Here is a 27,163-nt window from a genome sequence, read left to right on the forward strand (position 1 = left end):
AGTTAGGTCTGAAAGAAAGGCGGCTTGAGAAGGCTAGACCCTGGCTACATTGTGAGGTAAATTGCACCTTAAAGACTTTCTCCTTTCCCCTGGTCTTTAAATGTGTAACAATTTGTCAGTGCTCATGGAATCTTCTAAATGATATCCATGGAGACTATGGCTACCTTTAATACACAGAATTGATAGGGTTTATGCAGATATATACCCTCTGACCCTACTGAAGTGTCTCATCTGTTCTCTGGGTTCATCTTGGTAGGCATAGCTTTCATTCTGCTTCCCTAGTGTCTCTTAACTATAAAAATTGCTACACAAATGTGTAACAGGATTTGCTTCACCTAACTTCCCCACTATTGCTGCTCCAAAATGATAGACTTCTGGTCTAGTATTTTTACTTGTTCAGATTCCCATATTTTTTCATCCTTGATCTGCTGGTACTGCAGTACTACCTCTTCTTTTGGTACACCTATTTCTAATATTGATATGCCCAATATCACAGGTAGGGTAGAGGGAGTAGAGAGGGACCGGGGGAAAGAGGAAGGGAAGGAAGGAAATGCTTCTAATATTCTCTCATTACTGACTTCATCTCCCCTGTTTCATGACCAATACCTCCTCCCCTCTTCTGATTTACTCCTTTGCTCATTCAGGTTAAGAATCCCAGCTGAAATCAAGTCATCGTATGGGTAACATTTGCATTCATGTAATTTTGTTCATTATGATGTGATCATTTGTGATTTACTATTGCTTGATAACAAAAGATTATTTTACACATTATAAAAATTACATTAAGTCAGAATGGAGGCTGAAAATCAGTGAGGAGGGGCTTTTACTCCTGCACTTTGGCTTGAGTTTGAAACATTTCACACAGTAGCTCTGCTAGGAGTAAGCTGGGCTTCCTTACTAATGTAATAAAACACAGACCATCCTAAGGGGATGAGGGAGTTGCATTCCAAAACTTGCACTGCAATCGACCAAAGTTTAATGGAAAACGTTGAAAAGATTCTATTAAAAAACAATTTTCCTCCTATATATCATAAATTCTATTTTACGCTTTCCCTACTCCCTCCTTTTTTTCCTTACTGGCACAAAAACAGGATCTTTGTTTTGACAGAGCTAATCTGCTCATGCTTTCATATGGGCCCTCAGGCTCCCCACCTGTGGAAAGATCCATGGGAGCAGAAAAACTACTGAGTTTGTTCCACATGCTCACCTCAAAGGGAAGAAATCAGTGGCCTCACAGAGGCATGGACTGTAAACATTGTGGTTCCCAAGGACCCTTGGAGAACATGAACAAAATCTCCTGCACAATCTGCACAATTTTCAGCAATAGCTTTTCCTTCTTTATTGCCTCCTGCAATTTCTCAGATGGGCTTCTTCAGGGGATGTGCTGTATGGGCTGCTTTGCTGCAGTTGTGCTGCCTCCCTTTTCTCAAAGTCTGAAAGGCACACTTGGGGCTGACAATTTCCACCCACAAACTTTGCTGGTGAGAAAGGATATAGTAGCTTGCAGCCACTGCCAAGTTTGACAGCAAGCTTCCTAACAAACTGGTACAGCTCCGAGATCTTTCCGCTGCTTCTGTAGGGAGGCCAGGGAAGATTTTATGGGGTGAGAAGTGATGGAGAGAGAATGAATTGCCTTGTGGCTCCATCAGGCAGCTTGTTCAAGGTGGCCAGCATGGAGCACTGATCTGTCCCATAGTCTCTGTCCAGCCAACAAAAAGAGGCAAAACCATGATAAGTGCTTTGTATACAAGACTGAGCCCAGAATTTGCCTTAACATATTTGCCATTGGACATGACCCACAGATGAAGAAGAAAAAAACCTGTGATTATTTTGTGATAGGGAGAGTTTGCTCATGTGGCTGAAATTTCTCATTAAAGTCTGCTGATTTACATCAGAATTGCCTTTATGTCTAGCTAAGTAAATGACCATGCCCAAACCAACTCACTGGAAGGTAAGTTTCAAGAACAAACCTTGGCTCTGTCTGCTCATGCATTCTCATCCCACTTCACCCAGAATTAGGTCATTCTGGCTTTATAACATCTATGTGAGTTTCTGTGGTTCCTGGGCCACGCTGATATGTCTTGGAGTCACTATGTCTAGTACAGGAAATTTTAATTCATAGCATTTAAATTCAGAATGCTTGAATTTAATGTTCAGTGATGTCCTGAATGAGTCTGGATCCTTTAAAGCCTTGAAGTACAGAACTGAAAAAAAAAAAAAAGAAAAAAGGCTGATGACAGTTCTGAGTCTTGGCTCCTGTGTTGTCAGCAGGAAAATCCCCATCCATTTCACTGAAGCCGGCTTTTCATCCACTGTGTTTTCATGCTCTGTATGGTGTTTTGTGCTTGAGACCTTGCAGTCAGGAAGACTAAAGAACTGTGGCACTATGCAAAGCATATCTTACCCAAAGCTCTCTGCATATGAAGTAGCAGACTACGTCAAACTGACTAGAGAGCATGAACTAGGTCTCTGCCTCCTGGCTGAATTCCTGTCACTCTGCTCATGCTCTGCCTCTGGTATCGAATCCTGAATGGGACATGGCAGCACTGCTGCTGTTCTAAGACAGCCATCCTTGATGGGCCTCACTGTTGGGGTGTCAGTCAGGCTTTATGCCTGCCAATGCCCACACGATTGTGAGAACATGCAGAGCAAAAGCAGAGGTGCCTGAGGAAATATAAAGGTAGGAGCTAAATATCCATCATGAAAAAGGTCAGCCTTGCTGGAGTCAGGGTAACCCCTCCAGGACTGCAGTTTTGTATTCATGTGTTTGAATCCTGTCTCAATCATGCTTTATGAGCCTATGTCTTTGTATGGGTCTGGGCCAGGACCACACAGGAAGCCATAAAACCCAGAAACAGAGTGTTTTTCTATATTTTTAAATTCAGGTAAGCTGGCTGTTTTGCCGCTTCATCCAAGTCCTATTTTTAGCAACTACTTTGATGAAGAGCAAAGAGGAAGACCTCAGAGGTCAAATGCACTGTGAGGATGTGACTGGCTGGAAGGTGGCATTCTCATCTTTGCTGAGATGAGAGTTTGGCTCTTGTTTTCCAAAGAAAGCAAGATGAGGGAGAAAGCTGTTTTCTAAATAGCAGTCCTATCAGGTCTTTCCGTTGCTGTCTTTCTTTCTTATTCCATCTGGAGCCAGCAACTTTTTAAATGCTCTGCAGCCACCTAGAGGAAAAATACTGCTTGATTGAAGTTAATTTTACGTGGATTAAGCCAAGGAGTGGGTTCTGCAGAGTTTAAGAATGTGAGTTTCTAAACTAGCCAGCCTGTTTATTATTATATCACAAGACCTCCTTGGAAATATATACAGTGAATCATCATCAAAAGCTGAAGATAGCTTCAGTTTATGTTTATAGTTCAGAAATATTTCCTGCTTCGTGTTCTCATTGTGCTTGTTAATGGATATGACATATTTTTATGACAGATAGTATAGAAGGGCCACAGTACATTTTGTCAGCAGACAGAAGGAGATGATCTGGTTTGAATTTTTATTTTGAAGATTTGAAACCTGTATCATTTTATATGTTTATCTAATGACTATGACAATATGCTTTTGGTATATCTACATGGTTTATGTTTCTGTAGGGCCATGACTTCAAAACCTCACAATAATTTTTGAGGTTCTATCTAGGATGTTTATAAGCTCATGGAAAACCTCTGGCTTTTCTCAGATGAGGGCTGTCACACAGAATACACTAATGGGCTCTCTGTCTACCAAAGTGAAAGTTGATGCAGTCATATTAGAGCCATTTAGTCGATGCAATGTTCATTTACATTGTATGAAACAGAATAACAAAGTTATTCTGTTGATTGAAAGTACTTTAATGTATAAAGTTAGATATTAAAATGTGTCTGTCTTTTTGAAATTGAATTAAAATTACTAGGTTTTTTCCTTTTCTAGATAAGATATGGCAGTTCAGTCTCCACTTCACTAGAGAGCTGGGGGAAGTATTCTTTAAAAATCAAGTTTAGACATGGAAAAAAAGATAAAATTCTATGTCAGTTGCATAATGTAAAAGATCAAAATGGTGATGGATTTTCCTTGGTAGCTATGCCAGAGGACGCTGAAAATGCCATTATGATGGAGTGTCTCTGTCATAAGGCAAATTCACTTTAGCAGTGTTAGTGCTAAGCTAAGTATTGCATGCAGTGAATGGAAAAGTAGAATACTAATATGGATATTGAAAAGGTCCACTAAAACATTCTCTGTTTTCTTGGTTGATTTCTTTTCCTCTCTTAAGAAAGACTTGATATATGCATATGATGTGGTCAGTCAAATAATGTGTATACTGCTGTATTATGTCAGAACAGGATCTGTAATAAGGAGTCTTACTGGCTTAAGAAATCCTAAACATTATGAAATTTAAGAATTTTTCTAGGCTATGGCTTGGGAGGGAGGTGATTCTGCCCCTCCACTCCTCTCTTCTGAGATGGAGTGCATCCAGTTTTGGGTCCCCAGCATATGAAGAACATCAACTTTTTGGAGCAGTTTCAGAGTAGGGTCAGCAAGATGATTAGAGGAATGGAGCACCTCTTGTACGAGGAAAGGCTGACAGAATTTTGATTGTTCAAGACTGCAAAAAAGAAGGCTTCAAGGTGACCTAGTTGTGGCCTTCCCGTACCTAAAGGGAACCTATAAGAAGGATGGAGGGGGATGTTTTAGAAGGACTTGGTGTGATAGCACAAGGAGGGACAGATTCAAACTAAAAGAAAGTAAGTTTAGCTTGGATAGTAAGACAAAAATCTGTACTGTGAGGGTGATAAGGCACTGGAACATATTGCCCGGAGAAGCTGTGGGGGCCCCATCCCTGGCAGTGTTCAAGGTTGTATGGTGTTGTGACCAATCTGATCTAGTGAAAGGCATCCCTGCCCATGGCAGGTGGAACTAGCTGATCTTTAAAGTCCCTTCCAACCCAAGACATTTTATGATAAATGATGGGGTGCCAGAAACACAAAGTAGGTCAATTTGGCTATAGGAAATCAGTGACGAACATACAGGCTGTACACCTAAGGCCTCTGGGCCTATGAAAGATGGGATTTTTGGTATAGGAGTTGACTTTCTTCCTAAACATTAAACCCATAGATCATCTATAGTATGTTTTTCCAAAACTTTGAATAAATGCATGATAAAACTTATCAGGTAGCTTTACTATACAGCTACTGTTAGCTTTGCCAGTTATGTGATGGATGTTTGCAAGCGGATGACTATGGATATTAGTTGACTGAAGAAATACGTATCTTCAGAAAGCAGGTTCTAGCTTTTGAACCTTCAGTATCAGATTCCAGGTCATATTCCTAAATTTGGTTCTCTCATATTATGGTTGATCTCATAATATTGTTCATATTTTATTGCAAATGACTTCTTTATAAGGGGTTTGGATACTCTGCTCTAGTGCAGTGTTATTGTGGTGCTGGCATTTTCCAGCTAGGTATACAATCCACACATCATACACCGTACAGGCAGCTAAATCCTTTTGTAGTGATCTCTTCAAAGAGGGTGGAACAAACTTTATTTATACCACTTCATTACACAAGTAAAATGAGAATATTTTTTGATGGCTATTTTCAGTATTGTCTTGGGCAGTTGTTTGAAATGGGTTAAGAATCTTATGCTGTATTTCTGCTTTATTCCAATAATTCCAGTTACAGATTCACATGTAATGTGCACAGTGGAGTGTTTTTTAATTGTTTCACTTCAAGATATATGCTGCATATGAACTCAAACCACTTGAGTTCTCCTGCATGCAGATTTTTTTTTAAATGCCAGGACTATTTATTTCAAATGCCATGGCTGTACAATGAAGGTGAAACTGCACGGTGCAGAGAACCAGAAACAGAAGAAGAGGATGTGAAAACTCTTTTCCACTTTCTGAAAATGTGTGGGAGTGCAAGGGGTCAGCTCTTCCACAGCTGTGGTTGGCATTTCAACATTCTGTTGAGGGTTTTTTGAGCAAAAATCCACTCTTTCTAAAGGTAGCAACTCAGCTGCTCAGCTGTACTGTAACCTTCAGCTCTAGGAAATATTCTGAATCATACCAGATGCTTCTTGGAGTCCAGCATGGGACTACATTGTCGTTCTTAGTCATTTTTCAGCTATTTCCCTGTGGAGGGATTTTAGCCAATCTTTCCATTCTCAGGACCAGAAAGTACAATTAAAGTCACAGATCCTTGCCTGTAAGGTTCCAAGCACGAGATCCAAAAAGCCTACTTGACACATTAGTAGGACAATTACCATGAAGAAGGAAGTAGGTAAGGCTGCTGTGCCATTTCATTCTTTATTTGTTTTTTCTTCCTTCCTCCCTTTTAAGTGCATGTACCACTGGTAGTACATATTGAAAGAGATTATAAATAGGTGGCAGAGTAGTGCTGTCTTGACAGCTTCTGTTTCATGAGGTTTTAGAAAATGTTCCACAATGTTTTATTGTTAATTTTGCCATATTCTTGTGGGTAATGTTGGTTAAAGCAATGAAACAAAATTCTGGCACAGAATACTCTTTATATAAAGGTTAAAAGTACATGCCGAACACTCTTTTTGGCTTTATCCAAAGGCTTTTGGATAATATTTTTAGCGGCACATAGTGTAGGCTTGTGGTGATATTGTGCAGCACAGTATGGTTTCTTTCAGAGGTCCACATGGACATTAGTTTATTCAACATTTGGAAAATACTGTTTTTTCTTATTCTTTGTGAGGGAAATATGGGTTCTTATTTTTTTAAGAAGAGGTATACGTGAAGAAATCAAAACTTAATTGCTGTCTGTCTTTGCTATGTTGGAAATTACCAGCAGTAATTACCACTTGCATTGAAAGCATCCTTTTCCTATGTTGACTCTAAATAACTGCTTTGGGAGGATTCCTTGGCAAGGCAGGGATGGATATGGGTATCTTGTCTGATTCTGTTTAATTATCTGAGTGCCACATCTATATCTGGACCAGCAACGATGATACTCAGAATTAAATTAGGACTCTTCAATGTGTGTGTAACAAGACTGCTATGCCCCAAAAATCTTAGATCACATGCAGCTCTTTCCCTTTAATGGAATTGTGTATTTTATAATTCTCTCTGCTTAGCTTAGTGTGGCAATACAGTCCATGGTTGAATCCAAGTTGCATAAAAATCAGGAATCAGAATGAACTTTGAATGCTTGATTCAAATGCCTACTGTTGCAAACTTCTCCTCAGCATTCTGCCAAAAACCAACAGTCATATTCTCAAGCATGGACAATGCTTTCTTTATAGGAATGAGATTTCCCCATGGAGAGGATGTGCCTGCAGTACATTTGCTATGCACAGCTCACTGAAGATGAGCTGTGAGTTCCCTTTCTGCTCCCACACTCGTAATCATGTTTTGGAGCCTGTTAAGCAGGGAGTTTTTCAGCATGGGGCATTCTCCAGTACAAAGTGCACATAAGCTGCTTGCCAGTTTTTGTGAGCCCTTATTTTCACACTTACCAGAAAAAAGGGTCGGGGCAGCGATGATTTAACTTTGTTATGGATGCCTTTATCTGATCCCCAAGTTAAGGCAATGTTACCAATGTTAAGATGTGTGGGAAAAGCGCAGAGGGAGTACAGCAATGGTTACCTGGTCTTGGAAGAAATGATCCTTGAAAATTACTGACTTTGCAACAGTCAATTCCCCAGGCAAGTGCTTTGAGTGAATACTCAATACACCTAAGAATTTCTGTGTCTTCAGCAGCCTCCAAAATTACTTTCTTTGAGTTACTTGCTGGTTGTGCATTAATATTAGTAAACTCTGGAGAAAGAAAGAATGATCTCAGGCCTTTGATCTCAAGCTTCAAAGCCATAATAAGTCACTGGTCCTACATACTATATTTCAATACTTCAGTAAGGTTAAACATGCACATGCAGACAAGAGAGAGTTGATACAGCAACAGCATGAGACTTTCCATTATACATTGGAAAATGGTTCATCTTTTCACCTTCTTGCTTTGTGAAATGTCTTTTCTATCTGGGGCCATAAATAATGGCAACTCATTGACTTTTATCAAAAAACAGCTCAAACAAACTTTCTCTCAACTTAACTACTGACTTTAATTTACTAATTTTGGAGTAACTTTAATAAGGCTTTAATTTTTCCTAAAAAATTTGGCCAAGCTTGTACTAAAACTCTGATTTGGCTTACCCAATAAAAATTTATCCCAAGAAGTCATGTCTCACAGGATGGTGGGGCTGGAAATTAATATTCCTCTATAGGCAGATGACTCTTCAGATGACCCTTTGAAATTTGCAAGTGTACAGCGTATTCCAGGTGTAGAGAGGACAAACCCCATCATCACCTGATGTTTCTTCATATACACAAAATGAATGTAGTGATGCACTATCTCTAATTGCTTTTGTAAAACCTCTTGAGGTCTACTGATGGAAAGAAGATATTCCTGCTTTCTATGGAAACAACTCAAAGGTACCAAAATGTTTGAAAAATGCACTGCATCATACTCCTGTTGTGAAATGTGGGGGGAAAATTAAGCCACTCTTAAAATGGTTGATTCTGGGTTTGGATTCATGTGTATCGCAGAGGAAAATGAACTGCTGATGTTCCACAAGTGAACATCTGAAATTTTAATCCAGTGTGGCACAGACTAAGGCTGTAGGCTTCATTGCTGTGATCTTTTCTTTTTCTTTTTTTAAATACTGCATGCAGCACAGGAGTCTGTTCTTTGCCCTTTGTGGGACTTGGAGACTTTCCACAGTTTAATATGAAAAAGGGCTGTTGCTGAAGGAGTGTAGTCATCCAGTTTGCTTTGAAGATGTGGCAGCAGAGTGTGTGTTTGTCTCCTTCAAGGGTGTGTCCCACAGCTGCCGGATGCCTTCACTTTCATGGATTTCCCCTTGCAACAGTTTGTGATTATACACACCCAATTAACACCATCTCTGACACATACCCTGCAGGCAGCACAGACAGCATCAAAAGGGATCACAGTGAGGCACTTGGTACCAGGATTCAGAGGTTGGCTGTTCTCTGGTGCTTATTTGGAGCAGGGAGGCCAGATAAAGTGTACGGTCACATCCAAGTGTTTTTCTTTTTCTAAATGTAAATATGTCCTTAAAATAAATGTAATTTTCTTTTGGACCACAACATCATTGCATCTGTGTATGATTTCACTGAGGGAAGAACTAAGGTTGCCTGAAGTATCTTGTTTATATTTCCATGGCTAGTGAAATAGCTTCATTTTATAAGTAACTTGCGCTGCAGCCTTCTTGTGGGATTATTTCTGTCTGACTGTAATGTTTTGATGTTTAAGTTTCTAATAGGTTTTTACTTCATTTACACAAATGCTTTGTTCTTGGTAAAGAGTCACAATACTCCACAAAACCCAAAGTCTCCATTACAGTGCAGTACAGTAAATTGTCAATAGAGCTTCATTATTGGCATAATTCCAAAGTTTTATTAAAATGTGTTTTTTTGTTGTTTGAACAGTCCAGTCAGATTAGAGTACAGATAAGATGTGAGTACATGCAGTTAGTGTCACCAAATCTCTTTTTCTGATTCAAGGGCCGAATGATGAGAAGGCAGAATCTGGGGAAGCAAGGAATATTTTTTTTTAAATGTGTCACTGGAGAGGATAAAAAAGTAAAAGCTATGGGCATGCCAAAGTTTTTTGCAAAAGGAAAGGATTAGGATAACACACAAAAATCGGTTTTTCAATTTACTTGGTAAATCATCCCATAATAGCCCTTTAACACATCTGTAGCAATAATAAATGTGAAAAATGTAATTAAGTGCAAGAAGTAAACAACTTTTGCTAAAAATACAGACCCAAAGTTGAAGCTTGGCCATGGGCCATCAGCAGGTCACCATCAGAGCCAGCCCCCAGAAAATGGACATCTTTTACTTCTATGTCCTTGCTCAGAACTGCCCTTTCATTAGGAAATAAAAGGAGGCTTTATTTCTATTCACTAGGCTTGGCAGCTGTGGATATAGCTTTCTTTACACTCACTTTTGATTTAATATTAATTAATTTAGTTAATACAAATAATTAGAAATTGTAATTGATTAATAAAACTGCTGCAATCTGACAGTGGCTCCTCAGCTAAGCCTAGGGTTTGACCCAAGCAGCTGTCACCAGGATTAAACACTCAATGAAAATAAAAATTACACCAGCAATTCGGTATGTAATTAATCAGCAGATTCTTTGCGTACCACATGGCATGCTACTTCCTCAGTGGACACCCATGCTGAACACTGTGCAAATAGTGCTGATCCCAGCCAAAGCTCAGATGTTTCACTGTGGAGCATGCCTGGATGTCCATGGCCATTTCAATGCCAAGGGTTAATAGTTGGTGTTGCTCACATGCATGTAGGAGCTAAGTTCTGTGCTCTCAAAGAGCATGGCTGCCCTCCTGCAGACTGGCAACACTGCCCTCCCTTCCCTAATCCCTCAGACTATGCCTAGGCTTTGCCAGGGTCTCTGCTAGCCTTACCATGAACATGTTAGCTATTAAAAGCTTGGGTGATTGATGGTGAGCCTGGAGTTTTCCTGATCTTGCATCTTTTTCTGATGTGAGCATTTGAGGTAGCTGTAGGTTCATTGACTCAGTGCAAGACATGACATCTCTCTCTGAGTAATGGTAAAAAAAAACCCAAAACCCAAAACAAAAGGTATGCTCTAAAAAGCAGAGGAAGTACCTCAGATTTAAGTTTTTATAAGTTCTTAGTCAAAGAAGTTGCTGAACATATAGCCAAGCTGATACTGGCAAGCATCCCTAAACACCATGGACATCAATAACAACTAAATCTGAGTGGAGAGCAGTGAAATGTGTTTCATAAAGGGGGCTGGCACAGAAACAAAAACATGATAAAATGGTACCTTGACAATCAACTATTTATGGAGATTATATACAGACTTTCTTTGTGATAATGATTTGTTTCAGTAGCAAGCATCCACTTCACTGTACGAATGAGACAGGCACCTCTTAAATTGCATGGGGTATATGGAGCAGTGCCTGCTGCTGAGATTATAGGAAGAGATCACAAAGAGATGTTGTGGCCAGAGGAAACAGTGTGAAGTTATTTAGTGTGTCACATAAAAAGGTGACCCTTTGTGCTTATACAAGGTCTTTTATCAGCTGACAACATCAAACCACCCCAAGGATGTTGTGCTAATCTGTTCCTTGCCTATCAGCTGTGATATGCATACAGCAACATCTGTTACTGGAAAAGATGTAAAGGGACCTACCACAGGACTAAAGTGAAATAAAATTACATTGTTCTTAGAAAGTAAAGTTATTGCAAGTGAAAACAACTGGTCTGTAAGTATGAGCATATTATATATTTGATCCAAAGCAATTCTGTTTATTCACAGTCCATATATATCAGTAAACCAAGGACAGGTAACCTTTATACATTAGCACTTGTGTTACTTATTTGTCGCAGTGATTTTTTAGGTAAATTCATATTGAGGGTCCACTACGAGTAAATTTATTAAAACTCATGAAAATGTCAAGCAGAACTGTCTTGTCACTGAAGCAGCTGGTGACTTGGGCATAGGGAAATATTCCTCTTTCAGGGGCACTGTTGGACTTACAGAAACAGGCTTGTCTGTGTTCAAGGAATCACTAATCCTTTCTCCTAGTTTTGAATAAAGGGTTCTCAATTACTCTAGAGCAACGTAAGGGCATTAGGGCTCCTGATTACTTTGTCTGAGGTTTTTGCACCATTTCCAAGGTATTACCTCTTCTGCTGTGAAAAAGTTTCTGGGAAACTAAGTCTATATCTATCCTTTTCCTATAGACAATTCATATTATAGTGCACAGAAAGAGCAACTAACATGAAGAGCACATTTTTCATTTCAGCACTTCATCTTTGCAAGAGGATTTGTACCTTTGTCCTCTCAGAAACAGGAAAGCCCCCGAACATGCATGGAATAGGGGGGCCTTGACCATGGACACCCAAGGGTCATGCACAGAGCACTTTCAGTGGAAAGCAGATAAACTGAGGGGGTGATTTTCAGAGTATGCCTTCCCTATACCTTGTCCCTGCCTTTTAATGATTCTGCTGAGAGCAGTAGAAACTCAGCATTTCTGAATTCACATTCCTACACATGCAGAACCATCTAAACATTTTGCATATGGAGAAACCACCAACTGCAAATCTCTTGGCTCTTTCCAGTTATATTTTAGGTCTGTGCCAAATAGGCGCATGTTCTGAACGAGCTAACTTGAAATATAGTGGTGACATCCACAGTAGCAGTTTCACATAGGGTCATGCTAGCAGCTTTGCTCCCTGTCATTGTGGTACTTCCACATAAGAAGAGACTGGATGGTATGAACCATGCTTGAGGGATTTCCTAGCATGAAACTGCTCAGTTATGCTGCATCAGCCCTGTTCCTTTGGAGCGTCTTAAAGTCTGGCACTTAGTAGTGATGCTGCTGAGAAAACAGACATACAGCTATTTTCACGCCTTCAGAGCAGGAAGAGTCTGGAGGTAACCTGAAGAGAAGGCATCATCTCTTGCATGGAGGGACATGTGCTCATTGCCTATAGAATTCATACACTTAACACTACTATCATGATTGTTGGTAAAATTATTAAATTATTACTTTCTAGGAATAAAAGGTTTTTATCTTATGTCGACACAAAATCATTGCAAAAATGGAGTTTGCCTTCCCCCATTATGGTCTCAGTCCTCTCTACCTTGACATTTCTTGGGTCTTCTCAACTCCCTGTTTCTGTGTGGTTCCCTGGTGCTCTGGAGGCTTCTCTGCATTAAAGTAGCTCACCAAAAAAGAGAGCCCTGGAGATGTAACCTCAGGAATGCCTTTAACTTTCTTTCTATTTAACACAAGTTGCTGTGGCATTGAATGCCGTGTGACTGGAAAGTAGACAGCTCCAACCCTCAGGCAGATACCTACCAAAACATTCCTTTCTTATTTGTTTTGGGGTTTTGTTCTGCAGGTCCTGTGTGACAGACATGTGTGAGTGTCCGATCCATAAAAACTGCTACTGTGAGTCATTCCTGGCATACACCCGAGCCTGTCAGAGGGAAGGGCTGAAAGTCCACTGGGTGCCGGAGCAGAACTGTGCAGGTAAGCATTTTGGGACTGCTTCTTTGCATAGGCTAATAGGCTGTGATCATCCTATCCTTTTACTGGTGGAGTAGGATCAAAAATGATACAGGAATTGTAGCAGCTTGGAAGTTGTTGGAAGTTTTTCTTTCAGAATATGTAAACTGTTGATTACAGAAAAACTTTGACCTCCTGTCAAAACATAGTTATATTTCTGGGGACAACATGTACATATAATTGCAGTAGGTTTGACAAGGAAAGAGAAGCAAATGTATTTAGTGCAAATATTAAAATGTAAACCTGCATTAATAATTCCATTTGGTCCATACTTTATGATTTGGACTGCATTAATTGCAAATAATTGTGAGTAATTGCCTCCATGAGAAGCAGTGGCCTGCGGCTATGGGCACTTGAACAAAAATGCAATATTGCAGGTGAGTATTTCCCCTGATGATGGTGTCATTAGTTTAGGACACTCTATAATGGCATTGGTTTGCCTAGAAACGTATTCAGATTTATGTAAAGCAATTAACAGTAGTTGAAAAAAACCAAAAAACAATGAGAGGAGGATACTCAGTGCTGGTCTATGAGCTATTACTCTGTGGTCCATTTTGGTGATTGCGTGTGGTTCAGGGTCTCTCTGAACGTCAATTTCCTTTTCTGTTGAAGGCATTTTAGCAGGGATGGGTGAGTGACAGAGCAAATTATGTTTGATTGACTGTTCCCAAAAGGTTCATTTTTTTTCCTTACAAAGCAACAGGACAATCCAAACAGGGTCTCACTAAGTGAAAACCCTATTCAAGGATGTGGTTTTGAACAGCACTAGTAATATATATAATTTTAATCTGTCTATCTGGTAGCTGATCCATGCAGAACCTAAAGCAAGCATCTAGATTTTTTTTATAAAGCACTTCAGACTGAGACCTCACTATGGCAAATGCTGTGAAAAGAATAAAAACTCCTTGCTAGCAGCCCCTGCCTTAAGGAGTTTATACAAGTGTTGACATATCACGACTTAACTAATTGACGCTTAATTTCACAATTTTTTTTCTGGCATCTTACCAAAGAGAAGAAAATTTTCTGAGGCAAAACCAGTCCTTGAGAGAACATTATGAAGGAATTTAAACACACAGCCTCCATTAAAGCTAATGAAAGACATTTTTAAATCAACATGAATTTTTTAATCTCTTCTAGAGGGAAAGGGGAAATCTTGTTAAGTGGAAAATGTAAATAAGCTGTATAAGGCTAAGTACCCTCAAAACACTTATTTAAGTATCCAATGTTAGATAAGTAGCACCATCTTCTAAGTAAATAATACAGTAAGCATTAAATTAAAGTGCATCCACTGCTTTCCATATGGTACCAGTGGCCAGCATCAAGATTTTAATCTTTAACAGGCTTTTTTTTCCTCTCCAAAACAAGTAGTTGCAATTATTGTGTCTCAATTACAGATAAAAGTTCATATGTGGGAAACAAAATTTCTGTAATAAAACTTTAGCATTCTATGACTTTCATTTCCTGCTTGACATTTCATAACTGGTGGGATACTTGCAAGAGTTGTGTTCTGATGAAAATGGAGTATACTTATTAGTAAGTCAGGTTTTAATTATACTTTTGTGTGTTTTTAAACCAGATCTTTTGTGGTTGCCAGTTGCTCTACCCTAACTGCTGTAAACTTAGCTCATCTTTATAATCTTCAGGAAACTTGTGTTGTCTGGAGGGCCAGCCAAATAGGATGCTCAGGAGGCTGAATTGCATGTCCTGTTCCCTATGTGCTGTTCTCTCCCCCCAGTGCAATAGCTTGTGCTCCTCTACATTACTCTGCAGAACATTGCTGCTCAAGGTTTGCTGTCCTATGAGGCTGGCTCATTAAAGGGAATGTCAGCTGTCATTTAACTGGAGGAGTGAAAAGTGGAAAATAATGAGTAAGCAAAATGGTTAGGGTAGGAAAAGGTGGTGAACATGGGAACTGAGAGGGTTAGGAAAAGGATAAGGGTTGCCACAGAAGGTAGTAGGGAGTTAGATCTGTTAGGATGGGCATAGGAAAAAAATATAGTTCTTGAAGGAGAAATTAAAAAACCAGGACAGCCAGTATGAGGGAAAGAAGAAATAAGAAAAAGTGATACATGGAAGAGGAAAAATAAAGGATAGAAATGGAAGGAAGCAGTTTGAAAAGGAAAGGAGAAAGAAAAAAAATTTTTCTTTTACCCAAGAAAGGCTAGACAAGAAGTATATAAAGTACAATTAAGTAAACTGAAGTGGTAAAAGGCCTTGGGATATAGTAATTTAATGCTGCATTTCTCAGGATACCAAGAGAAAGAAGGCTCAAGGATGGCAGAAAGCAATAACTCCCTGCCATGGGCATGACTACACATGCAAGAAAACAATGAGATAAGGGCTATATCATAGTGCAAAATGCACTGATGTGCTGACATGCTACAGCAGTTTCATGAAATCTGAACAATTTTCTCTTTTCCTCTGTGATCAGTTGAATTGGAGGGAAATGAGCCTGTATCTGGTTTTGACTCTTCTCCTTTGGGTCCCTTTTCTGCTAGAGAATTTTATGGCATGTGTCACTCCTTTTCCCTGCTATATGTTGCTTTCCTTTAACTGCTTTATTGCCTGTGTAAATGTATCAGGAGGGCTATTTTGGCTTTTCAGTGGATACTTACTGAAAACTGAAAGCTGAAAATATTAAAGGAGTGTATCATGGGAAGTTCAGTGCTCAGATCCATCACCTTTAGCTCTGTTAGCAGGAAATGTAGTGAACTGCAAGCACTAGGAGTGAAATGCCATTTGGAAGTCTTACAGAAGACCTGAAAACTGTGTAACACTGACAGAAGAAGCCAGAACATTCATTGATGCTCAAATATTAGTTCAGAATTTTCTGTGAAATCAGATTTATCAGATATCATCAGCCAAGGGAATCCTTCAGCAGTTATAATACATATTTTGGCTTTTTTGTTGGGGAATAAGATTTCCTCCTGATTAATTATGTCTACAACGACAGGCACAGAAGCCTCCTCTGTGAATCTGCCAAAGTGGCTGGACTAAACCAGGTCTAGTTTGCAGACTAGTATCCTTAATAAGCTGGGTTTATTAGCTCAGGCACAGTGCTGTATTTATATGACTATATGGCTTCGGACTGGAGCTGGCTATTATCCCGCCAGCTCAGAAAGTGGTCTGAGGAAGCTCACATCTGTCATGCCAAACACATGTTCTAGAAGAAGAGTGGAAAAATCCTGTTAGGACTGGTAATGTTTCAAAATACAGTATTATTAGTAACTTTTGTACGTTGAGTTTGGGGTTTTGATTTTTTTTTTTTTTTTTTGCTAGTGTACTAAGGAAATTATTAGTAACAGAGCTCAGTTCTTTAAGAGAGGAATTTGTCTTAGAAGAAGGGTGCAAAGACACCACTTCTGTTTTCCATGTTTACATGGTAGTGAATCACTTCAGCAGCTCCTGGGAAGCCTTCTGCACAATGTCTTTATTTTTATATTTTAAACTGTTGATGAAGTGGAATGTTGGATCAATCACACCACATGTTAACAACTGAATCACTCAACAATAAAAGCCATCCAGGGAACTTAAACAGCAGCCATTGTACTTTTTGATTTTCCCCTTGGCAGCATGTTAATAATGCCATTATAGGCTACCTACAGCAGAAAATAGTCATCATATCTTCTACATGGCATTGTCTGAAGGAAAAGGAGGTGTTCTGACATCCCACATGCGTGTGTGGTAAAGCAGAAGGGGGAGTACTTACAGATGCCATGGCTGCCGAGGGCAGGCTGTAATAGGTTCTCATTTGCTCTGGGGCAGAGATGAGGAAGTGTAAAGAAGCCTTTAGCCAACTCTCCTTAAACCTACCAGCTAAGGAACCAAACAGAGCTGAGGTGGAATCAATGGGCCAGCTATTACTGCACTAAAGCTTTGTGGGATGAAACCTGTGCAGCCTTAAAACCGAAGCTTGCATTGCTTTCTGTATGGAAACTACATGTGCTGAAGTCTAATGGTCAATTAGAAATCCTACAAAGGGAAGCTCATTTTCAGAGAGGAAGAATAAAAGCTTCTAATAAACAGCTCCTGTAAGATAATTCACATTGTGTATGGACAATTACTGACCGTCCTTGAATGTCTTGGTCTGCTTTTCTAGTCTCTTAATACGTTGTTTGCAAATCACTGGGGAGATCTGCACAGTTTTGTTTCCCCTCTTACAAAGATTCAATCTCTATTCTTAACACACTATGTAAGTGTAGAGTTTCCTGGGAATCTAACATTTTATTCTATGCTTAATATTGCTTGCATGTGTTTTTCCCACCTTCTAAATTTCCTATTAAATTTAATTTTTTTTTTTTTTTTTAGTTTTTCCTTTTGTTTGTTCCTTCTTAAGTATGCATGGAATTTATCATGCAGAGCAAGACAGAAATGTAAAGGTGGAAAAATATTCTCAAAAGATCTATGCTCACAAACTGAATAAGCCTGTCTTGAACATAGCTGACAAATATTTGTTTCCAACCTATTCCAAAACAATGTTTAATTAAAGATGTCTCAGAGAGTTTCTAGGTTGCTCTAGGTGATTTCTTATGCTTAAGGATAGAAGGTTGGGGTTTTTTCTCCCTTGATATCTAATATCCATTTAATATTCAGCATTTGATTCTCTGTAACACCAGGATAATTTGCCTCTGTACTATCATATTTTTTAACAATTTTGGGGTTTTTTATTAATATCTGTGTCCTGAGAATTGTGTGTGCATAAATCCCATAAAATGCACAAGTAAAACTTGAAAGAAGCTGATGCTGTTTTGAAGATCCCTTAGTGGTGAAAAGGAACCCCTTAAATTTATTATAACTTAGCAATAAGACTTCCATCCTCTTTGATACACTTATATATATTTAATCAATTTATTTCTGTTTTCTCTTTATGGATAATAGCAGTACTGTAATGAAACTGTAGGCTAATTCTCAAAACAAAACAGTGTTTTCTGTCTGTAAGAAAATTATTGCTTAAAAAATATTGACCTTCAGTCTCTCTCAAAGTTGAAGAAATCTTTCTAAGACAATCACCTTTCTGGAAGTAGCATGAGATGATTCTGGATGCTTGAGAGTCCCTTACCATCTATGAACTATTTTATCAGTCCTTGTTTTTGTCATCAGCACAGCTGTTAAAAAGAATAACAGACTTTTATTTGCCACTGAACTGTGTGTTATTCTCCATACTAAAAAGGAAGGATATAAAATGTTGAGAGTTTCAATATTGATCTGGAGGGGTTATAGTGCTTTTAGCTGAGCCTTCAGTGATCTTTTATGTTGAAAATGCATTGAACTGTCAGCTACATAAATTAATGAATAGATACTGGAATCATTAAGTACAAGAGCCCTCACTGTCAGTGATCCCTTAGTAAAACAGCATGGATACAATTGATTTTTAATTTTTGGTTGTTTGTTTATTTTTTTTGTTTTAGAAATGGTGCTTCTGGATAACAACACTGATTTAGTTTGCTGCAATATGAAATATAGAAAATATAATCTTGGCATCAGAAATTCTAATGGGGTGAATGACTCTCCTTACTCTTCTTCTTTCTGTAGGAATAGAACTGATAATAAAACTGTCCTTATAAATGTTTCAGAAATCTTTGGTAAAAGGCATTGTAATGAATAAACAGTTTTAATCCTTTAATATAAAGTGTAGATCAGCATACAGATAGAAATCTTGCAAAGCTTTATATACCATTAGCTGTGTTAAAATTCTCAAAAAGTTCAATACTGCTGTGGATTTGATAGCTTTTGATAAGGAATTTTGCTACTTTTATATTTATTATGTAATATAGTGGAATCATTTTACAAGTAATTTTTTCCTCTAGGTAATCGTCATGCTAAAATGTACTTTTTGATATTTGCAGTAGAAACTAAGCAAACAGATAAGTAGATTTCCTCGTGGGGCTCTGTGTAATACACATATTTTCTTCTTTTTAACTCTTTTCAGCAACCCAGTGTAAACACGGTGCAGTTTATGATACCTGTGGTCCGGGATGTGTCAAAACATGTGACAACTGGAATGAAATTGGACCATGCAACAAGCCCTGCATTGCAGGGTGTCATTGCCCTGCAAATTTAGTTCTTCACAGAGGAAGATGCATCAAACCAGTCCTGTGCCCGCAGCGGTGACATTCATTCTCTTTCCATGGACTCTAGTGTGGGTGGTCACTGACTCCCCTGATGCTCACAGCCAGTGACGGACTCCAGCTGTTTGTGTGCAGATTCTGCAAAGTACATGTCTACTCACAGAGTGTAAATATGCTCCTCTGTGTCTATTTGTGTGTCTCTAAGTACACACACGAGGCACCTAGAAAGATATATAAACGTATACTGTGTGTATTTGGACACACGTGTCCATACACAAGTGCCCTAAACGTAAGTACAACCCATATATTTATATATATGTCCACACACAAATATACATAATTTCTATATACCATAGAAGGATGAATTATAATATGTATATTTTTTGCTATAAAGTTTATGTATTATTATTTCTAGGACCCTGATCTGTAACTCATTGTATAAATAAACCATGTGTTTTTAATATAATATTGTGGCATGAAAAGATTGGATGACTTTGCCATTGCATAAGTTTGTTGTTACCAAGGAAACTTTTCTAGGGCCACTGCACTGCCAGGCTGGATTAGTTTCAACACAGAACCTGGATTTACAGTTGTACAGGAAACATATTTCTCTGGAGATGGAGGATTTATCTAGGAATATTTCATGTGTACCTTAGAGCTGCATAGTGATTGGTGACAGTGCTTAATCAGGCATAGAAAGCTGGGGATTGGCTTTTATGCTTTACTGAAATAACTGTGTAAAATGATTTCCAAAGCTGGTTGGACAATGGTCAGGATAGAGATATTTCTTTCTGGAATGGCACCAAAGAGTTGGGGCCAGATTTTCATAAGTGTTAGGCACCCAACAGTTCACTTTGAAAATCTGACCACTTCCCATTTCATATCCTAATGCCCCATCTCTGTTGTGTTTGGCAGTAGCTGTGAATACACAATGAGGAGCTTGAAGAAAATATTCACGTGCATATTAGCCCCTTAAACATGTTTGAAACGCCTAGGTTTGTTTCATGTCTCCCCCAAATATTATGCAGAAAGCAAATCCCACGCTGAAACATTTTATTTCAGTGTGCCTTAAAACACCAAATAATGCCAGGCTTAGTAACTCATTTAATTTATCAGCGTGGTTTAGAAGAAAGACAAATTCACCCCTCTGAAAACCAGTAGAGAATGTCAAATGCTAATTGGAGAACTGCATTTTATTTCCTTAGTGGTCTTTTGGTTGAGGTTTACGAACATGTGGGCTCTGTGAAGTTTGCATGACTTTTGAAGTCTCCCAGGGGAGAAGCAATAATATGGGATTTCATTAGAAACGGATAAAAAAGCCATGCAACTTTCTCAAGCCTGAAGGGACAGGGGGCTATTTTTCTCCACTGGAAAAGGCTCTTGTAGAGCCTGATGGAATGGTCTCTGGAGATGATAGAAATCTTTGTGCATCTGATTTAGGTTTATAATGAAGTAATATCTTCCCACGCAGCTACTTCCATCATGCCTTGCATTGAAATTGCACATTGTAATGCTTTGAATAACTTTCTCCTTTAATTCTTTTATTTTGAGGAAGTTAAGCAGGGCCTGAGTTTACAGTAAGTGAATGGGTAAACACATTTGGGTTATACAACCTTTCTGTGATCCCACCCTGCAGGAAGATGCTGAGTTAACCTGGTTAACTTAGGCACCACACTATCCAAAATGCTGTACCACTGCAGTGTTAAAAAGAGCTGGGCATATAATGCCAAAAGTGTTCCATGGATGTTCATCCAAATCTTAAATAAACTCAGCTTGATCTTTCTATGTCCCTTTTGTGTTAGTTTTCTTGGAACAATCAAATAATTCAGTTTTACTGGCAAGAGAGGGTTTTGAAGACTCATACACAAGTGGACTGGGAAGCAGAATTGAAAATGTGCAGATCCCATCATAGCAGGAAACTAGAAGAGTTTTATGTGGCTCATGTGCTAATTGAATGGCAAAGTTGAAATTTAGAACAATTGCAGTGGGCTGAAGGAGTTAAAATATAAAATAGCAGTCATTAAAATAATTTCAAGTGTCAGACCAAAGAGCTTTTCAGCCTGTGAGATTTCAGTGCTGAGATACGGGGTCTAAACCATTTAAAAGAATATTTGCCTACCTTTAGTTTAGGGCATATTTTAAATACTTACTGCTCAATGTTTCCAAAATAAAAATACAGGCAATGTGAATTGCATACATGAATGGTGTATACATCTGTCTTTCTCTCTTCTTCTGACTTACAAAGGTGAGTGAAAGGTGAAGGGAGAGCCCTCCAGCTCTCTCAGTCCACTGATCACATTCAAGCAATGCTTAATTGACTCTAGGTGAAGAGGTGACTCAGTCTTTCTGTAGGATGAACTCTGTTTTTAGGTCTTAAAATGATTCAGTTTGAAACCTATCCCAGGTCATCTCAAAATGAGGACTCATTCCTTGGTTTAAGTTTTTCATATTTGCCTAATTAAGACTAGACCAATGCTTTTTAGTTTATTGATGTAGACTGAGGAAGAGAGGAAAATGGTTTTACCTCTAAGCAAGCGGTTGTGCCCTTATGGTGTTGTAGAGCTTTTTCCTCCAAAATCCACAGTTTTCAAGGGAAAACTAAATGCTATAATCTGTCTGCTCAGTTCACATGTACCATCCAAGAAAAAGTTGTTCTGCTTTTCTGAAATTACCCCCAGATTTCCACTTGGCAGAAGTTTTACATCTGTATCTATGGTTACCCTGTGCCTAACTGAACTCTTGGGACCCTCTCAGGCCCAGGTGGGCCTGTTGCACTCCAATCTTCTCTTTTCCTCTCTCTTTCAAGGCCATTCAAAAGTTGAAAGTCTAGCCCCATACCATCAATACCATTATTATCACTGGCCTCACAAAGTTTGGATTGAAGCCCATCTTCCATTTCCTCATGGAATGTTGCCCCTATGATGATAGACCTGGAAGTTTCCTGCATATCACTGGGCATTTATTTTTTATGAAATTAATTGGTAATCTAATTTTATATGCTAAATGTATTTCATGTGGAAAAATTTTTTAAATAATAGCATAACATTGATAATTCATATGGCATATGGTGTATTCACCGTACAAAACTGATGGTTGTGTAAATTTTGATCTTGATAATGCTTATGTCAATCTGTGTATATAACTTTGTGCCAATTTGTAAGGTGAAATATATTTGAAGGAGCAGAGGTTCCAATCAAAGAATGATCCAAAAGGAGAAACACTTCTGTAGTCCAATGGAGAGAGTCAAGTAGAGTCCTGGATCAGCTGTTTCACAATTAATCTGCTGTGTGTTCTCTGGCAAGTCATTTAATATTCTAACTTCATTGGGGAAACAAGGCTCTGGATTTATTAATATTTTTAAAGTTTATGGATGGAAAATGCTCTATAATGACATACCAGGGTAATGGCAGCTGATATTTTACCAATCTACTCAGGGCTGCTTTGCATCAAGTTGTCCCATCTCTCCCAAATGATCAGCACTTGGAAATCAGCTTTTAGTTGGCATATATGGAGGTCAAATGTATTTACTTCCTTCTCATGAATTTGTGTCTTTAAGTTGTGTCTATTTTTGTATATTGAGTTTTATAAACCATGCAGACAAGCCATAGCCAAATAGAGAAATTTGAGTGTAGCCTAAGAGTCCTGCATGTTCCAAGAATACTTTTCTTCTATAGATTAAGGTTGCACTTGGACAAAAAAACCAACCAAACAAAAAACCCCAAACAAACAAACAAACAAAAATAGAAAAGAAAAAAAAGATCTTATTGTCTGACCCAAATGCAAACCCATCCACCCATCCTTGTATCACATAAGTAGTTTTCAGCAGATAACCTAAAAGAAGTAAGTCCTCATATTTTCTGCTATTTTTGAACACAGGATTCAAACACAGTTTGACACTGCCTGGCTTCTCACTGACAGAACCTGACAGTTGCAATGGCTGCACTGATCTTGAGCAGCAGTGCAGGGGTATGGCAGTTTGGGTTTTTTTGCCTTCATCAAAAGTGGGCAAGGTGATATCAGAGCTAACAGATATGATAATAGTAACAACATTTTCAGCTGGACAGACTGGAAAAAGGGTCAGTCAACAGCATTTAGCATTGAAGTGGTAAGGTGTTCTACTATTTCAGGAACAGTCCCAGCTAAAGGATATTATTATGCCATGATCTCCGTATCTGACAAACAGGAACTTTATGTTACGTAACACTGATCAAATGCTTGTCCTTCTGTCCTAGATTTTATCATTTTTAGAAAGCCCTGTGGCAAGAGAGGTGTTTCTGCTCCCTTACAGATCCATTTTTATTCCACCTCTGCAAATGTTTCAGGACAAAGGCCTTACTGTGTTAAAAAGTTGTTGCACAGATTGATATTTCTATGCAAAATAACTGTGACAAATCAGCATCAGAATTTCTAACTACAAAATAAGGTTCTCCTCCTGTGAACATAAGATAACTCTTCTTCCCTCACATGCCCATGGCAAAAAAACCACCCCACCAACCACTCAAAACCCCAATCCAATGTCAGCATAGTCATGTGTTGAGATCTGATTGGAATAGATACACTAGGTGTAGAATCCATAATTAAAATAAGATTATGAGTCTAGTCCTACTTTTCTCACAACTGGTACATCACCCTTGAAGAAGTCACTAAAGTCAAGGAAAGGGATTTTATTTCCAGGGTTGGAAATTTCCTAGGACATATTTCCTAGCACAGCGAACTCGCCTTGATTTCCTCCAGGATTTATATTTTAGTGAACACACATCTCCAATGCTGTCAGAACAAAAGCTACAAATGCACTTTTATAACTAGACTTGTTCCTGGCCTTGAGATAAAATTGCAAGAGAGATGATAAAATTGCAAGAGAGATGATAAAATGCTGAGAGAGCATAAGTTTTTTTTTGGGTTTTTTTTTTTTTTTTTTTTTTTTTTTTTTTTTTTTTTTTTTTTTTTTTTTTTTTTTTTTTTGGTTTTTTTTTTTTTTTTTTTTGCAGCAACATTACTCACCATCAAGGACCATTTTAGAAACTTCAAGTGATGTTAAATATGACATGTAGCATTTGCTATTTGCATGACTTTACCCTTTTCATGGTGAGTTGAGTTAAAGCCAGCCCTGCACACAGGAGGAAGTTGGCTCTAATGTGGTGCATATGTGTAGTGGGAGAGTGATGGCATGATATAATTATCATTATCATTGATAGTACTTTCTATTTCCCTCAGTGATGCTTATACCTGGGCATCAATATAGCTTGGTTTTGCGCATTAAAGTGAATTGATGGGAATGTAGGAAATTCCTGCTCAGGCAGACCCACCTTTTTTTTTCCTTATCCATTGGTAAAGAAATGCTTCAGAGCACACTTCAAAGAGCGTTTGTAAGCCTCATAATGGACAGCTCTGCAACAACCTGCTCATAGTGGCAATTTAGCCTTATATGCTGGCAGTAAGTGGTGGGTACTTTAATGACCCAATCGTTCAAAGCACTTATCTGTGCTCAAACTTTGAATAACCTCCTTTGCTTCAATGGGGCAACATGCATGCTGACTTCTAACCACAGGCTTAAATGGTTTGCTGGGCCAGGGCCAGAGAGTTCAGCATCTGGCAGGATCAAATATTAAACCTTGTGATATTTTGTATTTCTTCATTATTTCTATGCATAGATCTATTTTATGATCGTGCTGCTATCTACTGCTAGAAAATCATACCAGTTAAGGCTTTTTGAAGGCTTTTGTTTTGAGGCTTTAGAAGATTGGGGAATTTCTTTCTATTGATTTCCTATGTCAACGTAGTAATTTCTTCCATTACTTTGCAATTTCCTACTCTATTTTATTTGCTGTTATTGTTAAAACAAAGGGACTATGTGGCCTTGGTTTTTTTTTTTGTTTTTTTTTTTTTTCTTTTGCTCTGGTAAAATAGGGAACTATTTCAGTGAATTAACTGTTTCTAGTTATAGTAGTTTTAAACTGGGTTAAGTTCACACTATCACCATCCTGACTTTATAGCTGAGGAGGTAATCCACAATCCTGGTGTTGCTGCCCTCAGTTGTTAGACCCCCAGTTGCTGTAGTTCATTATAAAACTCTAATAACACTCTATTAGAATAAAAGCATCTGTAGCCCAAATCAGTACAAATAATTCACTACAAGAGATCACAGTTTGCAAATGATCGGAAAAAATTTAATTTGTTTTCCTATTTCACAATAGCTTTTATAAGTTGTATTAATAAAGAAAAGGAAATTATGACTATAGAAAATTATAAAGAAAAGAGAAGAAAATGTATATTTTTTAATATTTAGTGCAAGTATTCAGCTTCTTTAACAAGAATCCCTGAATGGCTTTCAAAACCCATGGAAAAAACTTGATTTGGCTCTACAGAATATGAATCCAAACTCAGAAGTGGATATGTGCTGATGCAGTTCTGCAGTTAAAATTTCACTGTGTCTTGAAGGGACTGAAATAAATGAGTGGAGTTTGGAGGAAATATATTACCCATCTTAGGTATCTGAATATTTGTTTTCTAGCTTGAGGTGTAAATATGCAGATGTTTGAACTCCACCATGTTGAATATACAGCCCTGACTTTCTTCATATTGCATGCATCAGGGATAACTTTAGTGGAACTCATAGGAGAGTATCTATGTCAAATGACCTGTTTGGGGTTTTTTATTTGTTCATTTCAATTAACTGGTATCCTGCAAGTATGAAGGGGAAGAGAAGCTACAGGGAGAATTGCAGAGTGTATAGCATTTATTAGAAGCCATTAATGTATAGGTGGGTTACATGACATATTTTATATGCAATTTATGGAGAATGCTCTGTAGTGTCAAGAGAATTACTGCAGAATGTTTACATCTTAGTGTTTAGAATTGCTTTGCTTACTCATGCTAAATTTTTAATAGATTTCACCTGAGTGTATGAAGGTAAAATGATACCTATTTAAAATTCAACTAAATTTTTATCTTCATCAGTATGTCTCAGTTTATATCTTTGTTGAATTTAAATTTGTTATGTAGTTTAATGTCTCACAAAATTGCCAACTGTGCAGTAACTTTTCCGTGGCTTGTCTTTAAGCGTCCATATGTTTTTTTGTAAAAATATTGTCCTAATACAATTTTGTAAAAGTAGAATTGCGATGAGTATGTTTGTAAAGATGTTATTTATTCCCCTATAAACTGAACATTTATTATCTTTATGTAGATAAATATTGATGCCTTATTATTTCACAGCTGTCAGCAAAACTTGTTATGATTTGCAGGGTCTGACTCAGAAAAGCAACATATCCCACACAATGGTTGATACTGTGTTCTCCTAAGAATTTAAATACTGTTATTTCATTGAATGAGAGGAAGGATCCATGCAAACTCTTTTTCTTTACTTTTACCTGTGATTAGGGAGATGGAGTTTTGGGACACTTGGTTCAGCTGGTGAGCCATTTATGTGGTACTGCTTGGCCAAGTTACTTCACTACTATTTGCCTTAGTTTTCTCACTGGTGAAACAGAAATTATGATGCTTTACAAAAATCGCAGAAAGTTTAGGAACAATGAATTAGTTAGAAATCCACTGATCTGTGTTTGAGCAAGGCTCCTGTTAATGTCCATTGGGCTCCAGATCAGTCCTTAAAATGGCCATATTTTTATGTTTTTTTCTTTGCCAAGAGCAGCCTGTTCTTCTTCCAAAAGTGCAAATAGGTCATGACCCCAAAGAGCCAGGACTGAGAGCAAGCCTTGCTCTACTCTGAGCAAGAAGACTTTCTTTGATGTGTTTCTTCCTCCTGGAAGGAGGAGATGAGAGGATGAAGAGAGCACAGAAGGTAAGAGATTTGGCACTTTCCTGGAAATTCATAGGACTACTGGTGCCGCATCTTCTGTAGTTGTGGGAGTCCTTACTCAGTCTGTACTAACTAAATTCATGTGAAGCCCCCAGTGACAGGTTGCTTCAATATCATGAGACACTGAATGTTCATTTTGGGATGTGCAGGCTGGTCCCTTCAGACTCTGTTCCAGGTGTGAGGGCAATG

General features: G+C 38.3%; 1 protein-coding gene across 2 annotated transcripts in view; it reads left to right on the forward strand.

The window, feature by feature from the left end:
* The window catches only part of BMPER (BMP binding endothelial regulator), a 145,697-nt gene extending 126,076 nt beyond the window's left edge, over nt 1-19,621 (forward strand). For both annotated transcript variants that reach the window (XM_041407953.1, XM_041407952.1), the window contains exons 14-15: nt 12,921-13,051; nt 19,017-19,621. In XM_041407953.1, coding sequence (XP_041263887.1) covers nt 12,921-13,051; nt 19,017-19,198 — 313 coding nt within the window. In that variant the 3' untranslated portion in view covers nt 19,199-19,621. The remainder of the gene's footprint in view (nt 1-12,920; nt 13,052-19,016) is intronic.
* Nucleotides 19,622-27,163: the final 7,542 nt, after the last annotated feature.

This window comes from Onychostruthus taczanowskii, unplaced genomic scaffold (assembly GCF_017590055.1).
Source record: "Onychostruthus taczanowskii isolate IOZ18803 unplaced genomic scaffold, ASM1759005v1 scaffold28, whole genome shotgun sequence".
NCBI classification, from domain to species: Eukaryota; Metazoa; Chordata; class Aves; order Passeriformes; family Passeridae; genus Onychostruthus; species Onychostruthus taczanowskii.